This window comes from Poromitra crassiceps, assembly GCF_964638095.1.
Source record: "Poromitra crassiceps genome assembly, chromosome: 1".
NCBI lineage: Eukaryota > Metazoa > Chordata > Actinopteri > Beryciformes > Melamphaidae > Poromitra > Poromitra crassiceps.
In genome coordinates, this window is record NC_139623.1 from 51,341,415 (window position 1) to 51,362,721 (window position 21,307).

The following is a 21,307-nucleotide window of genomic DNA, read 5'->3' on the forward strand; positions in this document are numbered from 1 at the left end:
GGAATGTGTACCTAAACGGTGTTATTGGAACCTGTTGGCTGTGGTATAGTTGCCACAGAAAGAAGACTCTTGAGGACATTTTTCAGACATTCAAAAACTTTATTGGCAAAACCAGGGCCCAATGTCCATTAGTGTCAATCGTTTCCCGACTTCCTTAACTTTCACTGCATAATTCGACACAATTTTTGATAATCAATCATCAGTAATGTGGATCTAATGACTAAGTAGTGGGTAAATCCAAATAATAGAACAGCTAGAACAGTCGGTAAGTTCAGAAAATTACATCACTTTACTGTAATGCAGCCATATCACGATATTACCATGTCCAAAAATCCAGAATCTAAGACCATATCTAGTCCTATACTCTATATTATATCCATATATTGTCCAGCCCTACTTTTGTCTTCTCTACATTTGTCCACTCTGGGAGAGAAAGGGACATATCAAAGGGAGAATATCAAAATATCAAGATCAGATTTTTTTTTACTCCCTATTATCGGTAGCGGCCCCAGAAATCCACACAGTTTCACAAGGTTTTGATGTGTCACACGTTGAATTTAAATACAAAATCTACTTTTATTAAATAAACACACAGAAAAACAAAACGGTATAACTTCAAGAAATATAAAAAACATTACAACCCATGTGACCATGTGTGTAAGTGCTCAGTCAGTGCTTAGCAAGATTTAAATTCAGAGGCACAAACGAGCTGCAGTAACGGAAAGTAACTCTCTGTATCCTCTGTATTCACCTGCTGCAGCCCCCCAGTGTTTAGCAAGTCCCTCTCTGTATCCTCTGTATCCACCTGCTGCAGCCCCCCAGTGTTTAGCAAGCCCCTCTCTGTATCCTCTGTATTCACCTGCTGCAGCCCCCAGTGTTTAGCAAGCCCCTCTCTGTATTCACCTGCTGCAGCCCCCCAGTGTTTAGCAAGCCCCTCTCTGTATTCACCTGCTGCAGCCCCCCAGTGTTTAGCAAGCCCCTCTCTGTATTCACCTGCTGCAGCCCCCCAGTGTTTAGCAAGCCCCTCTCTGTATTCACCTGCTGCAGCCCCCCAGTGTTTAGCAAGCCCCTCTCTGTATTCACCTGCTGCAGCCCCCCAGTGTTTAGCAAGCCCCTCTCTGTATTCACCTGCTGCAGCCCCCAGTGTTTAGCAAGCCCCTCTCTGTATTCACCTGCTGCAGCCCCCCAGTGTTTAGCAAGTCCCTCTCTGTATTCACCTGCTGCAGCCCCCAGTGTTTAGCAAGTCCCTCTCTGTATTCACCTGTTGCAGCCCCCCAGTGTTTAGCAAGTCCCTCTCTGTATTCACCTGCTGCAGCCCCCCAGTGTTTAGCAAGCCCCTCTCTATCCTCTGGTGTGGCTGAGCATACGCCTGCCTGGATATGCTCACTTTCCGCATATAGTGTGAAAGTGTAGTGTCCAGACAAGCCCAGTGTGTGTGTGTGTGTGTGTGTGTGTGTGTGTGTGTGTGTGTGTTTGTTATCTGCGGACCCACAGCCAGGCATTGAGCAGACAGGCAGACAGCAGCAGAGAGAAGAGGACGACCTCGCTGTTCCTCCGCTCGGCGTTTTGCCTCTCGAGCCCAGCCAGCCGACGACTCATCTTCATCACCTGACAGACAGAGAGAGAGGGAGGGAGGAAGGGAGGGAGGAACGGAGAGACAAACAGACAGGCAGAGAGACAGATAGGCAGGGAGGGAGAGACAGACAGACATACAGGCAGACAGAGAGATAGACAGCCAGGCAGGGAGAGAGAGACAGACAGGCAGGGACGGAGAGACAGACAGTCAGGCAAGGAGGGAGGGAGGGAGGGAGGGAGAGACAGACAGGCAGGGAGACAGGCAGGGAGAGACAGACAGGCAGGGAGACAGGCAGGAAGGGAGAGACAGACAGGCAGGGAGACAGGCAGGAAGGGAGAGACAGACAGACAGACAGGGAGAGAGAGACGGACAGGCAGGGAGGGAGGGAGAGACAGACAGGGAGAGAGAGACGGACAGGCAGGGAGAGAGAGACAGACAGACAGGGAGTGAGTGAGAGACAGTGAACAAGCATTAAAAATGAAACTGGGAGAGTGTGAGAGAAAAATGATTGATTGATTGCTTATTGATTGGTTGTTGATCATTATTGACTGTTTAATAATGATCTATAGCTGTGTCATTTTGAGTGTCTGAGATGAGTCTCGTCTCTCTAGTGAGCTGCTTGGAATGTCAAAGCCATTCCACCTGGAGAGGAAGAGATAACATTGTGTTTTGTCTTTCCAGTAGACAGAAGGTTGTGTTTTGGCTCATTGTAAAGATCAGGGTCCTGTTGTGTCTGTCTTGAGAAACATCCGATGGAAAGTTACACCAGCCACCAGCCACCAGAGGGGGGCTGGAGTTTGGTATAATTGACCCGCAATCCTGCTAATCTGGGCACAAACTCTCTCTCTACATTGTGATGCTCTGTACAGAGGGATACATTGTGATGCTCTGTACAGAGGGTTACATTGTGATGCTCTGTACAGAGAGATACATTGTGATACTCTGTACAGAGAGATACATTGTGACGCTCTGTACAGAGAGTTACATTGTGATGCTCTGTACAGAGAGATACATTGTGACGCTCTGTACAGAGATATACATTGTGATGCTCTGTACAGAGGGTTACATTGTGATGCTCTGTACAGAGGGTTACATTGTGATGCTCTGTACAGAGGGTTACAGTGTGATGCTCTGTACAGAGGGTTACATTGTGATGCTCTGTACAGAGGGTTACATTGTGATGCTCTGTACAGAGGGTTACAGTGTGATGCTCTGTACAGAGGGTTACATTGTGATGCTCTGTACAGAGGGTTACAGTGTGATGCTCTGTACAGAGGGTTACATTGTGATGCTCTGTACAGAGGGTTACAGTGTAACTCACATTGCGTCACATTGTGACGCTCTGTACAGAGGGTTACATTGTGATGCTCTGTACAGAGAGATACATTGTGACGCTCTGTACAGAGGGTTACATTGTGACGCTCTGTACAGAGAGATACATTGTGACGCTCTGTACAGAGATATACATTGTGATGCTCTGTACAGAGAGATACATTGTGACGCTCTGTACAGAGATATACATTGTGATGCTCTGTACAGAGATACATTGTGACGCTCTGTACAGAGGGTTACATTGTGATGCTCTGTACAGAGGGTTACATTGTGACGCTCTGTACAGAGATACATTGTGACGCTCTGTACAGAGAGATACATTGTGACGCTCTGTACAGAGAGATACATTGTGATGCTCTGTACAGAGAGATACATTGTGACGCTCTGTACAGAGAGATACATTGTGATGCTCTGTACAGAGAGATACATTGTGATGCTCTGTACAGAGAGATACATTGTGATGCTCTGTACAGAGGGATACATTGTGACGCTCTGTACAGAGGGTTACATTGTGACGCTCTGTACAGAGTGTTTTACTTCGTTTCGAACTCAAGCTCTCACTAGTACCTACAACGCTGCGTACGCAGCCCTATGGAAGACTGTCATTTTGCTCCAAAATTACTTTTCATTAAAACCGACCACCCACCCGTAGGTGGCGTGGTGCCCCCCTGGGGCTGACACGGATCCACGTGACTACGTCACGTCCTGTCAGCCCAGGGATAACCACTTTACGTTTCTTCCAGCCACTGAGAAGACGTGTTTTCAAAAGCTCCGTGGTTAACTCTGAGTTAGCGCTCTTAACTCATTGAGTGCCAGCCACTTTTGGAGAACGGAAGCTCCCAGTGCCAGAGTTTCAGAGCGTTTTCAGTGATTTCTCGAGGCCCACAGAATATTGTGTGATATTACTATGTAAACACCGAACACGCACAAAGAACGAGGAGACTCTCTTCTATCATCTGCAAACAAAAGTTTATTGATCCCATTTTCCGTTCTTTAGTTATGAGCCGGAGAAGATAGGCTGTTTTGAGCAAAAAGACAGGTTTCAAATTATAAGCTGAGATATTCAGCCTTTTGTGAAATGAAGCATTTCAAGCACATTCACTGACTAGCTAATATTTTCTGATGTAGTGACGTGGTGTAGTTCTGTGGAGCCTGCGTGCCCCACCCCCCTCTCCCCCCCTCAGCTGCAAACTCCTCCCCACACGCACCCAGTCTATTTTCGGAGCCTCCGTTTTTGCGCCGGGCGGCTCCCAGCGCGACAAGGAAATGCCAAACGGGACTGCAGGGAAAGGTTTGGCCCTTCGGCGTCGGGTGCTGCCTTTCTGGCGGGTAATCGTGTGGAGAAACTATATGCAGACAGACAGACAGAGGCAGAGGAGCTCAGTTGTGTGCGCAGATTGACTTATGTTCGTAGCCGACGTCAGCTGCAGACAGAGCAATCTATATGGCTCTGGCTGCAGCATGCATCGGTTTCTCTTTGATCACGGCTTTTTCCTGCAGTTTTCCGGACCTTTCTGTAATCTGGAGAGCACTGTCGCCACCTAATGAGTCCGTAAAATAGGTTATACACCTTCAATAGCTCCCATATTTGTACAGGAGATGCCTGATGCTTTGATCCACGTCCCACCGTCAAAAAACGCAATTGACGAACATACTCGTCCTTGGCACTCTACGTTACTAAACGAAATGACGAACATACTCGTCCATGGCACTCAATGAGTTAACATAGCTTTAGATACTAGGCTCGTTCCGTCTTATTTGCCCACCTTAAGAGGTTTGCGTGGAACGAGGTAAAGCAGGCTTCGGGGACCCGATCCTGTTCTCTCCACCAGCGGCGTCGGATCGTCATCTAAAAGCTAAGAGTGTCTTCTTTTAGTTAACTGTTTTATTGCTACCGCCGTGTAGCTGTGTTTAACGTTCCCCGTTGGGGCAGCGTTATCGGATTGAGGGCTGACTCAGGTCCGCGCTCAAAACTGTTAGGCTAGGTTGCATACGTGCGATTAGCTTACAGCAGTGCTTGTAGCACTAGAACAATAGGCTAGTTAGCCCAGTTCTTGCGGATAAGCTAGCGTGCACCCGTGTGGTTAGCGTCCGTGTGCTTGTTTTAGGCGCCGGCTATATTGTCAGAGCGCGCACGTTACTCCAGGAGTAACATTAGATAGATAGTTAGCTAGTTGCTCAGTGCAGCTAGCTTGGACTAGCTTGTAGCACTCCAGCTATCTGGCTGCGTCCCCAGACAGGGTAACGCACCCAGTTTTGTGGCAGATAGCTAGCGTGCACACGTGCAGTTAGTGTCTGTGTGCTAAGTACTTTAGGCGCCAGCTACCTCTGTGTAGGGCGCGCATTAAGCGAGAGTATTAGCTAGAAGCCATGCTCTTCAGTTAGTTAGATAGCTAGCTTGCTCCCGTGCAGCCAGTATCTAGTGTTGTGTAGCACTCCAGCTTTCTTACCGCTGCAGGCTTAGCTTACACGGTAACCCCGTTATTCCTGTTAGCAGAGAGAGGGGGGAACAGCTAGGTGCTGTGTTAGCTGTTAGGCTACGCTGGCCGGTTACGACCGGCACAATGAAATGAATGTGTGCACTGCCTAAGGGCATGAGCATGCTGCCCAGGCGTTGCTGGGACCTACATACTGCTTGTAGTGTAGCTATTACTGGCGTTGGCCCCGAAGGGGGCACTCTGAGATTAAGCTGAGCGAGTACGCTAGCTAAAAGTTGTGTTGGCTTCTCTCAGTTCTTACGCCATCTTAGCCAGCTTGCTTGTCTGCTAAGTGTTGCTTGCCTCGTGCAAATAGCATCTACTAGATTGTAACTCCCTCTGAGGAGTTTCTTCTGAGATTGACTAGCTTCGCGGGCCGCTGGCCTCTGCCTGCGGTCACGCTTGCTTCCCCGTGTTACTCAGGGTAGAGACTCGCTGCACCGGCTTGTGCGCAGGCTTGTGTTAGCGCACGCTTGTCTCTCAGTGCTTACGCTAGCTTAGCTAGTGGCTTGTTCACGCCTGTTCTCTCGGGTTAACAGGTTGTGGGTATTGTTGCCTCCCCTTCGGGCTGGGCTATTGCCGCTTACGTTACCGTTGCACGCGCACGTTCGCTAGCCTCCGGGTTGCTTACTGTCTAGCCTGTGCTTCTTGCTAGCCTGCTAGCTTGCTTAAACGGTACTCCCGCTAACAGGGTGCGGCCCGCGGGAGCTTGCTATTAGTGATTAGCTTCAGGCTTTCTCTTGCTACTAGCAGGGAAAGTCAGCGAGGGGATGGGCCGTGTGTATTACTACATCGGCCGAGTATGAACCGGCACGATAAGTGCGTGTTCTGCCTTGGGCATGAGCACGCTGCACAGGCGCCTTGAACCCTCAGTCTTGCAGCTGCTGGGCTATCTTCACGAGCGAGCCCTCCAAGGGAGCAGTTCGTGGGGCGATGCCCAGGGCCGCAGCTAAGCTCTTGAGAGCGGACCAAGGTCCGCTCTCAAAAGAGTGTGAAAGCTAGCTTGCATACGTGCAGATAGCATTAGTACTGTTTAGCACAGAACTATAGTATTGTTGCAGATAGCTGGCGTGCACCCGTGCAGTTAGTATCTGTGTGCTAAGTACACTGGGCGCGAGCTACCTCCGCTACAATAGACGTACCGCCCCTTGCTGGCGCTACGCGTCCAGCAGGGGTTACAGCTCGCCAAGGTCTGGGCTCAGTGCCAGCCTTTGGCTTGTAGCTCTAAGGACAAGCCCACCGCCCTTGGTGCCCAAGGCCCGGGGTGGTTGGGAGCTCTCCATGGGTCGCACTCCCTTGTTGGAGCGCCCCCTGCAAGCGCAGGGAGCCTGGCAGGGGGCACAGCGCACCTTGGTCCATGGCCACGGCCTGGCCTCGGTTGGCAGCGCTCAGGTCAAGCCCTCCGGTTGGCTCACCAAGGCTGGGCTCAGTTCCAGCCTGCGGCTTGTAGCTTTAGACCCACCGTCCTCGGTGCCCAAGACCCGAGTTCGGTCGGGAGCTCGCCCAGGGTCTCATACCCATCATCAAGGCTCGCCTTGGTCCATGGCTACGGCCTGGCCTCGGCTAGAGGCTCCTAGGACAGCCCACCATCAATGGCACCGAGGGCCCATTGCTGGTCGGGAGCTCGCCTGGGGGCCGCACTGTCGGACAAGTCCACGTGCGGCCGGTCTCGAGAGAGAGAACGTTACCTCCGCAGTCCCCCCTGCGAAAGTCGCACCGCAGGGGGGGGGGGGGTTACTTCGATACAACACACCCACGGGGTGCGTCAGTGGGCGGAGCTTGCGTAAGAAGTTCTCCCCCAGCATGCACAGCTTCTACGGAACTGACCATGCGGCAGGGGGGCGTAGCCTCTCACGTCCCGCCCCCCCATCAGGGTACCGGATCAAAAGGTCCCGGTGCCCAACAATATGCTCATGACGGGTTCCGCTCCTTTGGCCACAAGAGACCATCTTGTCCAACAGGCTCGATGCCTGGGAGCATCTATGTTCCCCGTCCCCATTACGGCGCACCCTCCAGAAGGGATACGCTCTACAGTTTGCCAGGCCCACACCCACGTTCGACGGGACCCCCGATCCGGCCGTGGAGGGGGGAGGCCATGGACATACTCCACAAGGAGGTTATTCGTTCCTCGCCAAAGGGGCGATTCGCTCGGTTCCCAAGGCAGATGTGCGCTTGGGTTTTCTACCACAGGTACTTTGTCGTGCCCAAGAAGGACGGCTCCATGCGTCCAAAATTGGACCTTCGGCGTCTCAACAAGACGCTGAGGAAGTCCCGTTCCGAATGCTCTCTTTCCCCGCCTGTTCAACGAGTTGAGACAGGGGGATTTCTTACTTCCGGGGATCTGAAAGATGCGTTCTTCCATGTCCACGTGGTCAGGAGACACAGGAAATACCTGAGGTTCTCCTTCCTGGGGAAGGCTTACGAGTTCTGTGTCTTGCCATTCGGCATGTCTTTGAGCCCGCGAACCCTCACGGTGTGCGTGGAGACAGCCTTGGCTCCCCTCCGCGCGAGGGGGATCCGCGTCTTCCTATATCTCGACGACGTTCTCTTAGCGGCCGACTCGAGGGTCCGTGCCACGGAACATACCAAGGTGGTGACCGATCACCGGCAAACCTTAGGGTTTTTGGTGAACTGGCAGAAGAGTTGACTCGTCCCAGCGCAGGCGGCGACCTTCCTGGGGCTCGAGCTAGACTTCCTGCGAACCTTTCGCCAGAGCGACAGGCTCGCACAGTGCGGACAGCAAGCCAAGGACGTTAGGTCTGTGCCCTCGGTGTCAGTGCATCAGTGCACAGTGATGTTGGGCCTGATGGCCTCAGCACTGCATGTGCTCCCGCTGGGGAGGCTACACATGCTCCCGTGGTCCAAATCTGGTTTCTCAGGCTTCGCCTGGACTCGGCCGGGGACCGGCATCGCAGGGTTCCTCTGACAGGTCAGGCCTGGCAGGCGCTGGCCATATGGGCGGACCCCCGTTACCTCTCGAGAGGTACTCGGTTGGGCCCTGTCCCGCTCAGGATGGTGATTCGCACCTCTGGGGAGGGGGTGCGATTTGCGGGCATTTTTCGGCGAACGGCCGGTGGGAGGATCAGGAGCTTCGCCACATAAACGTGCTAGAGCTGAAGGCGATTTGCCTGGCTCTGCTTCAGGACAAGCCCACCATCAATGGCGCCGTGGGCCCATTGTTGGTTGGGAGCTCTCCTGGGGACCGCACTGCCGGACAAGTCCGCGTGCGGCCAGACTCGAAAGAGAACGTTGCCTCCGCAGTCCCCCCAGCCTGCGGAGGTAACACTTCCAGCGGCTCACACATGGGCACCATGTTCTGATTCGCTCGGACAATATGGCAGCGATCGCCCACCTGAACAAACAGGGCGGTGTGCGGTCGGGGGCGCTGAACCATAGCGGGGATTCACCTGTGGGTGTATCCCCGTCTCCTTTCAGTGTCAGCGGTCTATCTGCCGGGACGGCTGAGTTACGACCGACCTGCTGTCTCGAGGCAATCCCCGTTATACGGAGTGGTGCCTCCACCCTCGGGTGATGGAACAGGTTTGGGCCAGGTTTGGTCGCGCCCGCGTCGATCTCTTGCATCGCGGCGCGCGACACACTGCCCACTGTGGTGCTCGATCCAGGAGGACAGCCCCCGTTAGGTCATGACGCGCTAGCGCACGCGTGGCCGAGGGAGGGGCTCTATGCGTTTCCCCCGACCCCCCTGTTCCGTCAGGTGTTGGACAGGGTGAGGGAACAGCGCCTCCGGCTCGTTTTAGTCCGTTTTGGCCCAGGCAGATATGGTTTGCGGAAGATCCGCCCTGGGCGTTGCCGGTACGGGCCGATCTATCCCAGGCGGAGGGGGAGGTGTTCCACCCCTCCCCAGGCAGGTGGAAGCTAGCAGTCTGGCTCCTGAACGGGACCAGTTGCTAGCCCAGGGCTTGCCTGATAATGTGGTATGCACTATGCAGCAAGTAAGGGCGTGGATCCAGTGAACTGCAGTGTGCGACCAGTTCTCTGTTTCCTTCAGAGCCTGCTTGACGCGGGTCAGTCCCCGCAGTCGCTTAAGGTGTACGTAGCCGCAATTTCTGCTTGCCACATGGGAATTGAAGGGAGCCCCGTGGGGGCGTACCCTTTGGTCTCGTGCTTCATGAAGGGGGCGCGTAAACTGCGCCCGCCGTCGCGGTGCGTTTTTTCCCAAATGGGACCTGGTTACGGTGCTGGACGGGCTAACGGGTCATCCGTTTGAGCCCTTGGACTCCGCCGATTTAAAGGTTCTGTCTTTAAAGACCGTGCTGCTGCTGGCCTTGTCGTCAGGAAAGAGAGTTGGTGACCTGATTGCCCTCTCGGTGCAGCAGGCCTGTATGGTTTTGGGAATGATGGGCGCAGGGTTACGTTGCGACTAGGGCTGCAACTAATGATTATTTTGATAATCGATTAATCGGTGGATTATTTGTTCGATTAATCGATTAATCGGATATATTGAAATCGCTCAGAAATGCTCGATTTAACCCTTTGATGCATACAATTCCAACATTACGATGATTCTAGTAGTCCCTGCAACATAAGTCTGCATCAAAACATTATTGTTTATACTGTATTCATTAGTGGTTTATATTGGAACACTTCAAACTTGCATACAAAAAGGGGGAAACCACAACCAAGTTAAATTGTAGAAAACTGTTTTTATTTACTCAAGAACATGAACCGAACGAGTGCTATTTTTCTTTTTTCTGTCATTGACTGTCCATCAGTGTGGTACATCTTTTTTCTTTGTCCCCTCTTCTACTGTATTCAGTGGTAAACTTTATTTTAAACTTGCAAAGAAAATGAAGAGGTTTTTTTGGTGGTACATCTTTTTTCTTTGTCCCCTCTTGTTTATAGTATACTGTATTCACACTGGTTTCTTTCAAACTTGCAAAGAAAAATGGGAATCACAAAATCACAGTTAAATTTAAAACACAAAAGTTAAATTGAAGATAACAGATTCACCCCTTCACCTCCCCTCTCCTTCACTGCCTCCTTCCTTCAGCCCTTCACCTCCTCTTTCACTGCCTACTTCCTTTAGCCCTTCACCACTTTACTTCCTCTCTCCTTCACTGCCTACTTCCTTTAGCCCTTCACCACTTCACTTCCTCTCTCCTTCACTGCCTACTTCCTTTAGCCCTTCACCACTTCACCTCCCCTCTCCTCCCTCCAGATATCTTCATATCTTCTTAAATAAAGTGCTTTAACGGACCTGCTCCTGGAATGTGTCTTCATATTTTCGCTCCATCAGTTTTGTGAAGAATGTTCTTGAAGGAAGAGTGTAGCCAGGGTGGAGGGTGTTAATCATGGCAATGAAGCCTGTATCTCCAACCATTGACATGGGCCTCATGTCGGTGACCAGCATGTTCAGGACACTGTCTGTCATGATGGCTGCTTGCCTTGGTGTACAAGCCGCATTCCCCACAACGAAACGCCTCATGGTGAGTTGTTTTTTTCTGAAATGAGAAAGACAGTATGAGCGAGTATGCCTAACAGCACTATTAACATAAAACTCAATAAAACTCACTCATTGATGATTTAGTTGATAATTGCTTATGTAAAGAAGGCCTTTATATAACAGAAACCTCAAATTAAATTTGTCTTAGCTCACTCCTTACATTAAGATGCGCGCACACACACACACACACACACACACACACACACACACACACACACACACACACACACCAATGAACAAGGGACAACAACATCTCTTTTAGCCTTAGTTTACAGACCAAGTCTGCTCTACCACTAACGTTAGCAAGTTAACGTAACGTTAACTAGCCGGTCGGCTATAACGTTAATGTTGTCGACCTGGATGCGGGCGGAATGCGCATCGACTGTTAACGTTAGATAAACAAAACAAACTATCTGCTGTGAGACGAACATTTCCACTTCAAACAACAATACACATGGGTCTAATAATGTAACACTAGTTTACATGCATATCGAGTTTGTAGTAGAATAACGTTAACTTACCCCGCTGCTGAGCTCCCTTGGCACCATCCAATGATCCAACATGTTTGCGTTTAAGGTGTTCACGCAGGGCCGTTGTGCTGCCATGCCATGCAAGATCGGCTTTGCACATTTTGCACGTAACAGACTTTTTATTTCCAGTTAATATGAAGTGCTCCCAAACTTGCTAAGTTTTGGGTCAAGCTGCTTTCTCCTCGGCCATGTTTCCAAGTTGTTTGTCGTTTACTGCGCGTGCGCAAGGGGAGTGACGTAGTCGGCTCCGCGACAGCGGGGCCAGGGAGTGACGTAGCCAGCACTGCGCCGCAGCAGCTGCGATCAGCTGTTGTTTTTTATCAACAAAACAGATGGCTCTGCGGTCCAAATAATCGCGAGGCAACGAATCGATAATCAAATTCGTTGCCAACGAATTTGATCATCGATTTTAATCGATTTAATCGATTAGTTGTTGCAGCCCTAGTTGCGACCTAACCCGGCTTACCAACCTAAGAATATTAATGTCAGCTTTAGGTCTATGGTCATAGACTTATCAGCATTCTGTCCCCCGCCGTTCAGTTCGGGTGAGGAGTGACGCTTGCACATGCTGTGCCCAGTAAGGGCGCTCTCGGCCTATGTGGCCAGGACGCATTCATTACACACTCCAAACCAGTTGTTGGTCTGCTTTGGCAGAAGGCCCAGGGTGGCCTCCTTTCCAAGGATCGCTTATCACACTGGATAGTGGAGGCGATCGCTTTGGCATACTCTGCCGTGGGTAAGATACCCCCGGAGGGTATCAAGGCGCATTCTACGCGGGGTGTTGCGACATCCTCTGCGTTGTTGCGCGGTGTTCAGGGGAGGACATGTGTGCCGCGGCCTCATGGTCCTCTCATCACACTTTTGTTAGGTACTACAGTCTCGACGTGTCCGGTTCGCAATTCGCGCACGCGGTGCTGTCGGTGGCAAGAAAGTAGTATCGTTGGCACTCTAAAATGTCAGACGGTCAGGCATGAACGGTGCCTTTCGGGTCGCCCTGTGGGGTGCTCCCGGCAGCAAAGTCGGTTGAATTAAGGCACTAGTGAGAGCTTGAGTTCGAAACGAAGTAAAACGTTAGGGTTGTGCTACAACCCAGGTTTTACGAGTGAGAACGAGAGCTCTCACTACCCAGCCTTGCTGCGTCGATGCGTCACGGGGTGCGTCGGATCTCAGCTGGCTGGAAGAAATGTAGAGTGGTTATCCCTGGGCTGACAGGACGTGACGTAGTCACGTGGATCCGTGTCAGCCCCAGGGGGGCACCACGCCACCTACGGGTGGGTGGTCGGTTTTAATGAAAAGTAATTTTGTCTTCCATAGGGCTGCGTACGCAGCGTTGTAGGCACTAGTGAGAGCTCTCGTTCTCACTCGTAAAACCTGGGTTGTAGCACAACCCTAACGTTACATTGTGACGCTCTGTACAGAGGGTTACATTGTGACGCTCTGTACAGAGAGATACATTGTGACACTCTGTACAGAGAGATACATTGTGACGCTCTGTACAGAGAGATACATTGTGACGCTCTGTACAGAGGGAATCTTCTGATGGAATAAAAAACCTCCTTATTCGTTTTAAAACCAGCAACTCATTTATTGATGAATCAACAAGGCATTTCATTTATTTTTGCCATTACAAGAGAAACAGGTTGTTCGCAGTATTGTACGTTTCTGTCTCTGTGGTTTCCTTGCCTACCTGTCTCCTCAGGACGATGAACTCCACCACAGCACCACCCCCTTCTTCTACACTCCAGCTCTCCATGGCACTGAAGACCATGCAGGGAGAGAGAGGGAGAGAACAGACAGGGAGAGAGAAAGGGGGAGACCAGGCAGGGAGAGAGAGAGAGGGGGAGACCAGGCAGGGGGAGAGAGAGGGGAGACCAGGCAGGGGGAGAGAGAGAGGGGGAGACCAGGCAGGGAGAGAGAGAGGGGGAGACCAGGCAGGGAGAGAGAGAGGGGGAGACCAGGCAGGGAGAGAGAGAGAGAGGGGGAGACCAGGCAGGGAGAGAGAGAGAGGGGGAGACCAGGCAGGGATAGAGAGAGAGGGGGAGACCAGGCAGGGAGAGAGAGGGGGAGACCAGGCAGGGAGAGAGAGAGAGAGAGAGAGAGGGAGAGACCAGGCAGGGAGAGAGAGGGGGGGACCAGGCAGGGAGAGAGAGAGAGGGAGAGACCAGGCAGGGAGAGAGAGGGGGAGACCAGGCAGGGAGAGAGAGAGAGGGGGAGACCAGGCAGGGAGAGAGAGAGAGGGGGAGACCAGGCAGGGAGAGAGAGGGGGAGACCAGGCAGGGAGAGAGAGAGGGAGAGACCAGGCAGGGAGAGAGACGGGGAGACCAGGCAGGGGGAGAGAGAGAGGGGAAGACCAGGCAGGGAGAGAGAGGGGGAGACCAGGCAGGGGGAGAGAGAGAGGGGGAGACCAGGCAGGGGGAGAGAGAGGGGGAGACCAGGCAGGGGGAGAGAGAGAGGGAGAGACCAGGCAGGGAGAGAGAGGGGAAGACCAGGCAGGGGGAGAGAGAGAGGGGGAGACCAGGCAGGGGGATAGAGAGAGAGGGGGAGACCAGGCAGGGGGAGAGAGAGAGGGAGAGACCAGGCAGGGAGAGAGAGAGAGGGGGAGAACAGGCAGGGGGAGAGAGGGGGAGACCAGGCAGGGGGAGAGAGAGAGGGGGAGACCAGGCAGGGGGATAGAGAGAGAGGGGGAGACCAGGCAGGGGGAGAGAGAGAGGGAGAGACCAGGCAGTGAGAGAGAGGGGGAGACCAGGCAGGGGGAGAGAGGGGGAGACCAGGCAGGGGGAGAGAGGGGGAGACCAGGCAGGGGGAGAGAGGGGGAGACCAGGCAGGGGGAGAGAGAGAGGGAGAGACCAGGCAGGGAGAGAGAGAGGGGGGGGGACCAGGCAGGGGGAGAGAGAGAGGGGGAGACCAGGCAGGGGGAGACCAGGCAGGGGGAGGGAGAGAGAGAGGGAGAGACCAGGCAGGGAGAGAGAGGGGGAGACCAGGCAGGGAGAGAGAGAGAGAGACTGATTAGTGAAAAGCATTAATCCTCTACTTCATTTCAATCTTTTTGTAATCAAGTGTGCATCTGCTTCTAGGGGCAGAAAAGGGTTTTTGTTCCGCTCTCTGTGGGATGATACCTCTGGCCACGCCTCCATCAGTGATGTCACTTCACCTTTCGCAGCAACAAATCTATTCTATCTGCACATGAAAGAAGCACCTTCACATTTGCACCTGGAACTTCTGTTCATTTATCATCTTATTTTGGCATTGTGGGTTTATTTTTTTATGTATCGTGACCTTTTCTTCTGGCTTTAGTGATTCATTGTATTGTCTTTACTGTGGTTTTACTGTGGTTCTGTTATTTGGTGCATGTTTGTATACCCATATCTGCTAGGACACAATACAAGTTCAATTGAATTGAGTGAGGTATGAGGGTAGCTTTGAACACACACACACACACACACACACACACACACACACACACACACACACACACACACACACACACACACACACACACACACACACACACACACACACACACACACACACACACACACACACACACACACACACACACACACACACACACACACACACACTTTCCAGTCACCTCTTCCTGCCTTGTTCCATGTGTGCAGGAGTGGAGGCTTCGACCACAGCGGGCGCCGGTGGCGGCTTCTCTTGGTCGCCAAATCTTTATTCCAATAAGACAGACAGATAAGAGACCTTGGCTTTGGATAACCTGACATCAAATCCCTGGTTGAGGGAGTGCAAGCATTTTAGCGGCCAGCGGAGGGCGACGTTAGCCAAAAGCAAAGGAGGGAGAAGGAGGCAGACGACAAGAGCAAAAAGTGGAAGCTGCAGGTTGCGAGTGAAGATGTACTGATAACAATACTGCCTTCAAATGGATCTCATAGTTACGACATGGGAAGTTGTGTCACAGCTTTCAGAAAACTTCCACTTATGAAGTTATGAATATCACAGGAGTGAGGCGTTCATATGGACCCTCCTCCTGAACATATAACTTATGAATTTCACAGGAGGCGTTCATATGGACCCTCCTCCTGAACATATAAGTTATGAATATCACAGGAGGCGTTCATATGGACCCTCCTCCTGAACATGCTAAACACCAGTCCATTTGAAGGCAGCACAATACTGGCAGCAGAAATTGGGACAAACTCCAGGTTCAAGCAGGACATTGCATCACAGCACTCACCACATACTATCATGTGATGTCAGAAGTAAAAGTCAGAGTAAAACCCCTAACATACTATCAAGTGATGTCAGAGTAAAACCCCTAACATACTATTATGTGATGTCAGAGTAAAACCCCTAACATACTGTCATGTGATGTCAGAGTAAAACCCTAACCCTAACATACTGTCATGTGATGTCAGAGTAAAACCCTAACCCTAACATACTGTCATGTGATGTCAGAGTAAAACCCTAACCCTAACATACTGTCATGTGATGTCAGAGTAAAACCCTAACCCTAACATACTGTCATGTGATGTCAGAGTAAAATGTGATGTCAGAGTAAAACCCTAACCCTAACATACTGTCATGTGATGTCAGAGTAAAACCCCTAACATACTGTCATGTGATGTCAGAGTAAAACCCCTAAAATACTGTCATGTGATGTCAGAGTAAAACCCTAACCCTAACATACTGTCATGTGATGTCAGAGTAAAGCCCTAACCCTTAACATACTATCATGTGATGTCAGAGTAAAACCCTAACATACTATCATGTGATGTCAGAGTAAAACCCTAACCCTAACATACTGTCATGTGATGTCAGAGTAAAACCCTAACCCTAACATACTATCATGTGATGTCAGAGTAAAACCCCTAACATACTATCATGTGATGTCAGAGTAAAACCCCTAACATACTATCATGTGATGTCAGAGTTAAACCCCTAACATACTGTCATGTGATGTCAGAGTAAAACCCTAACCCTAACATACTGTCATGTGATGTCAGAGTAAAGCCCTAACCCTTAACATACTATCATGTGATGTCAGAGTAAAACCCTAACCCTAACATACTGTCATGTGATGTCAGAAGTAAGAAGCCAGAGTAAAACCCTAACATACTATCAAGTGATGTCAGAGTAACACCCCTAACATAATATCATGTGATGTCAAAGTAAAACCCTAACCCCAAACCTACCTCGCCCACCCCCCACCCCTAAACCCAACGTCGGCATAGCGGGTGGACCCCGGGACGTAACGTTACGGCGGCCGTGGTAAATGATGCCCTGCTCGGCCACCCGCCGAAGGAAATGTCCCGGCGCAGCCCGGGCCTAGCGGAGCTGTTGCGTTAGGGGGATGTTGATATATCAATTGATAGCTTGCTTGTTATGTCCAATTCACGTTTTTCATCGAAGGTCAAATTCGTTTTGACAATCCGTTGCTCGTTGATATAATTGTTTTACTACTACCAACTACCAAATTTAGTAGCCAAAGCAGAGATCGCCTGTCTGTTTCTGTTATGCATGACTATCTATCTATCTATCTATCTACCTATCTACTGTATCTATCTATCTACTAGATAGATAGATAGATGATAGATAGACAGACAGACATTGTAGCTTTACGTCTGGCTATAACGTGTAGGAAGGAGGAAGAATGTTAACGACAAGCGGGTTTATTCCCTGCCACAGCAAAACGCAGAAGACTAAAACAGAGCATTTCAGACAGAGGGTGAACTGAAGGGGGAGAGCCGTAAGAGCCAGTACAAGATTAGTCTCGACGCCAGACCCATGAGAGTTCTCACGCTGATACACTACGTTACTGCATGATGCAGAGCTCTCTCTGGGTCTGGGACACTTTCCCTCAGAGGGCTGGTTATGGGAGGGAACCGTTCACTTGGCCAGTCATATGCCGGTGATGGCTTCACTCATTCGATTTCAAACCGCCTTCAAAACCAGCAGTCGCTGTTAACTGGCACAGACTCACTTATGTAGTATGCAGAGTGCAGCGATTCAACGTAATATTTGAGTCTGGGGAGAGACTAGTACAAGATAAACAATGAGTTTTTGGCCCCGGTGCTTGGTAATGCACCAGGGGCCTTACATTCCCGCATGTCGCCAAGACTATTATGCACCCTTTCAGCAGACTAAATGGCGGCCGGCCACTAGAGGGCGCCGCTGCCCCACTAAGATTTGCCGTCATACCTTCCTCAGGGTATCAGCTGTTTCCCCAAAACAACGTGCCCAGGTCGCTTTGCAGAATGCAGCTTACGCGGCCCCTCCCCCTTGCTGCATGCCAGACGCACAGTAGAGAGGACCCTGTGTGTTTACAATAATGTGTGTGATAAAGCAGGAGAACGCAAGGACCCCCCTGAACTTTCCCCCATCTAAAAACGTTGGCTGTATGGGAATATTTCGCCGTTTGTAAAAATACAGATGGCCATAGCCTCAACGCAAGACTCATCCGAATGACTGATGAGTCTCGCGTTGAGCCTAGGATGGCCAAGGCTTAGATCTGCGTGAGCACGACCCGTCGTAATTTGTCAAATTCAAGGTACATTAAAACGTTGTCTTGCTTCAACATACATCGCATCGCATAAACCATTTCCACCCGCAGGTTTGAGGAGTAGCTAACATAAACGTCAGATAAATACTCTATAGGCTAACGTTACCTACTGAGGCAGCTAACATGGCTAATTAGCTAGCTAACGCGGTCCATCGATATACAGTCTGGTAGACAGATAAAGCAGTGTGTTCCTTCTGTTTTACACAATGTTAGCCAGCCTGCCTGGTCTCTTCTCTGTATATCCAGCTAAGAGAGGAGCTTGTGAAGATTGAACGAACATCCCCACAGTCAAAGCACTTCCCTGAGATATCAATATAAAAACGTTTATTGCTTTAATACCAAAAATAAAACCTCCAGTGTCTGTAAGCTAACGCTAACGCGTTAGCGATTAGCTATTGGCTGGTTGTTGTGTACACTTGTGTAGGCCCCATGTTATGGTTAGACCCGGGAGTTAACATTATAAAAACACATTTCCTGGCATATGCAGGTAGTTGGAAAACCTGGTAAGTTCTGAAAATATGTGTCTATTATTGTGTTATTCCAGCTATCGTTATCGGTTGTTAGGTTAGAGTAATATGAAGCCGACAAAAACCGGCAAAACAGACAAGCGGTTAATGCTAGTCTGCTTCCATTAAAACCATTGTGTATTAAAATAAACGATAACGTAGCTGGAGTAACTAATAAAACACATTATTTTCTGAACTTACTTAAGTCCCAACCAACTTCGCGCAGCTTTCTCAAAACAATGTCCTTTTTATTGCGGTCCATCGATATACAGTCTGGTAGACAGATCAAGCAGTGTCTTCCTTTTGTTTTACCAAGCAGTGTCTTCTCTATCTAAAACAGATCTATAAGGTGAAGAGCCTGTAGCCTGTAGATGATGGCTTGAGACTGGCTGCCACACCTGTCAATCATCCCTTTTTATATGTCAAATACGTACTTAAAAACAAACTGATCAGAAAAATGACCACTTGCACAGGCATTAGCATGACAATAACTATCTAAAATGATACAACCCACCTTTGGAAAAAATGCGTGACGATACGCACCGGGGCTATGCCAGGTTTCGACCTGGCCTTGTTTGAACTATGAATGATGCAATAAGCTACTCTAGTGGAGGCCAACAATAAAATAATAATACATATTAGCAAAATATGGGCCCTTTAACATACTATCATGTGATGTCAGAAGTAAGAAGTCAGAGTAAAACCCTAACATACTATCAAGTGATGTCAGAGTAAAACCCCTAATATACTATCATGTGATGTCAGAGTAAAACCCCTAACCTAACATACTATCATGTGATGTCAGCAGTAAGAAGTCAGAGTCAAACCCTAACCCTAACATACTATCATGTGATGCAAGAAGTCAGAGTCAATCCCGACCCTAACCCTAACATACTATCATGTGATGTCAGAAGTAATAAGCCAGAGTCAAACCCTAACATACTATCATGTGATGTCAGAAGTAATAAGTCAGAGTCAAACCCTAACCCTAACATACTATCATGTGATGTCAGAAGTAATAAGTCAGAGTCAAACCCTAACATACTATCATGTGATGTCAGAAGTAATAAGTCAGAGTCAAACCCTAACATACTATCATGTGATGTCAGAAGTAATAAGTCAGAGTCAAACCCTAACATACTATCATGTGATGTCAGAAGTAATAAGTCAGAGTCAAACCCTAACATACTATCATGTGATGTCAGAAGTAATAAGTCAGAGTCAAACCCTAACATACTATCATGTGATGTCAGAAGTAAGAAGTCAGAGTCAAACCCTAACATACTATCATGTGATGTCAGAAGTAATAAGTCAGAGTCAAACCCTAACATACTATCATGTGATGTCACAAGTAATAAGTCAGAGTCAAACCCTAACATACTATCATGTGATGTCAGAAGTAATAAGTCAGAGTCAAACCCTAACATACTATCATGTGATGTCAGAAGTAATAAGTCAGAGATAAACCCTAACCCTAACATACTATCATGTGATGTCAGAAGTAATAAGTCAGAGTCAAACCCTAACCCTAACATACTATCATGTGATGTCACAAGTAATAAGTCAGAGTCAAACCCTAACATACTATCATGTGATGTCAGAAGTAAGATGTCAGAGTCAAACCCTAACATACTATCATGTGATGTCAGAAGTAATAAGTCAGAGTCAAACCCTAACCCTAACATACTATCATGTGATGTCAGAAGTAATAAGTCAGAGTCAAACCCTAACCCTAACATACTATCATGTGATGTCACAAGTAATAAGTCAGAGTCAAACCCTAACATACTATCATGTGATGTCAGAAGTAATAAGTCAGAGTCAAACCCTAACCCTAACATACTATCATGTGATGTCAGAAGTAAGAAGTCAGAGTCAAACCCTAACATACTATCATGTGATGTCAGAAGTAAGATGTCAGAGTCAAACCCTAACCCTAACATACTATCATGTGATGTCAGAAGTAAGATGTCAGAGTCAAACCCTAACCCTAACATACTATCATGTGATGTCAGAAGTAAGAAGTCAGAGTCAAACCCTAACATACTATCTATCCTGTGATGTCAGAAGTAAGAAGTCAGAGTCAAACCCTAACATACTATCTATCATGTGATGTCAGAAGAAGTCAGAGTCAAACCCTAACATACTATCATGTGATGTCAGAAGTAAGAAGTCAGAGTCAAACCCTAACATACTATCTATCATGTGATGTCAGAAGTAAGAAGTCAGAGTCAAACCCTAAAATACTATCTATCATGTGATGTCAGAAGAAGTCAGAGTCAAACCCTAACATACTATCTATCATGTGATGTCAGAAGTAAGAAGTCAGAGTCAAACCCTAACATACTATCTATCATGTGATGTCAGAAGAAGTCAGAGTCAAACCCTAACATACTATCTATCATGTGATGTCAGAAGTAAGAAGTCAGAGTCAAACCCTAACATACTATCTATCATGTGATGTCAGAAGAAGTCAGAGTCAAACCCTAACATACTATCTATCATGTGATGTCAGAAGAAGTCAGAGTCAAACCCTAAAATACTATCATGTGATGTCAGAAGTAAGAAGTCAGAGTCTAACCCTAACATACCATCATGTGATGTCAGAAGAAGTCAGAGTCTAATCCTAACATACCGTCATGTGTCAGAAGTAAGAAGTCAGTCTGAGCTGAAATGGCTGACATGTTTCAGAGTGTTCGTTCATTAACTGGAGAAAAGTGGATTAAACCCTGATCACTTTGGTCCAATGAGCCAAGACTTGTCACCAAAATCTAGAAGTGTTGTTCAGTCAATGTAATAGATGACATCAGTACTATTGGCCAACAGAAGGATTAGTACTCTAAATAAATCTATATTAATGTTGAAAGCTCAGTCTGCATCCCTACAAGCTCCAGTG

The 21,307-nt window shown here is 49.0% G+C and overlaps 1 protein-coding gene across 1 annotated transcript in view; it reads right to left on the minus strand.

Moving 5' to 3' along the window:
* Positions 1–1,054: 1,054 nt before the first annotated feature.
* LOC310779279 (mitochondrial fission factor homolog B-like) overlaps positions 1,055–21,307 on the minus strand; it is a 76,559-nt gene continuing 56,306 nt past the window's right edge. Inside the window, exons 6-8 of the mRNA XM_083639801.1 lie at positions 14,972–15,055; positions 13,067–13,136; positions 1,055–1,608 (exon numbers count right to left, since the gene is read on the minus strand). Coding sequence (XP_083495927.1) covers positions 1,477–1,608; positions 13,067–13,136; positions 14,972–15,055 — 286 coding nt within the window. The 3' untranslated portion in view covers positions 1,055–1,476. The remainder of the gene's footprint in view (positions 1,609–13,066; positions 13,137–14,971; positions 15,056–21,307) is intronic.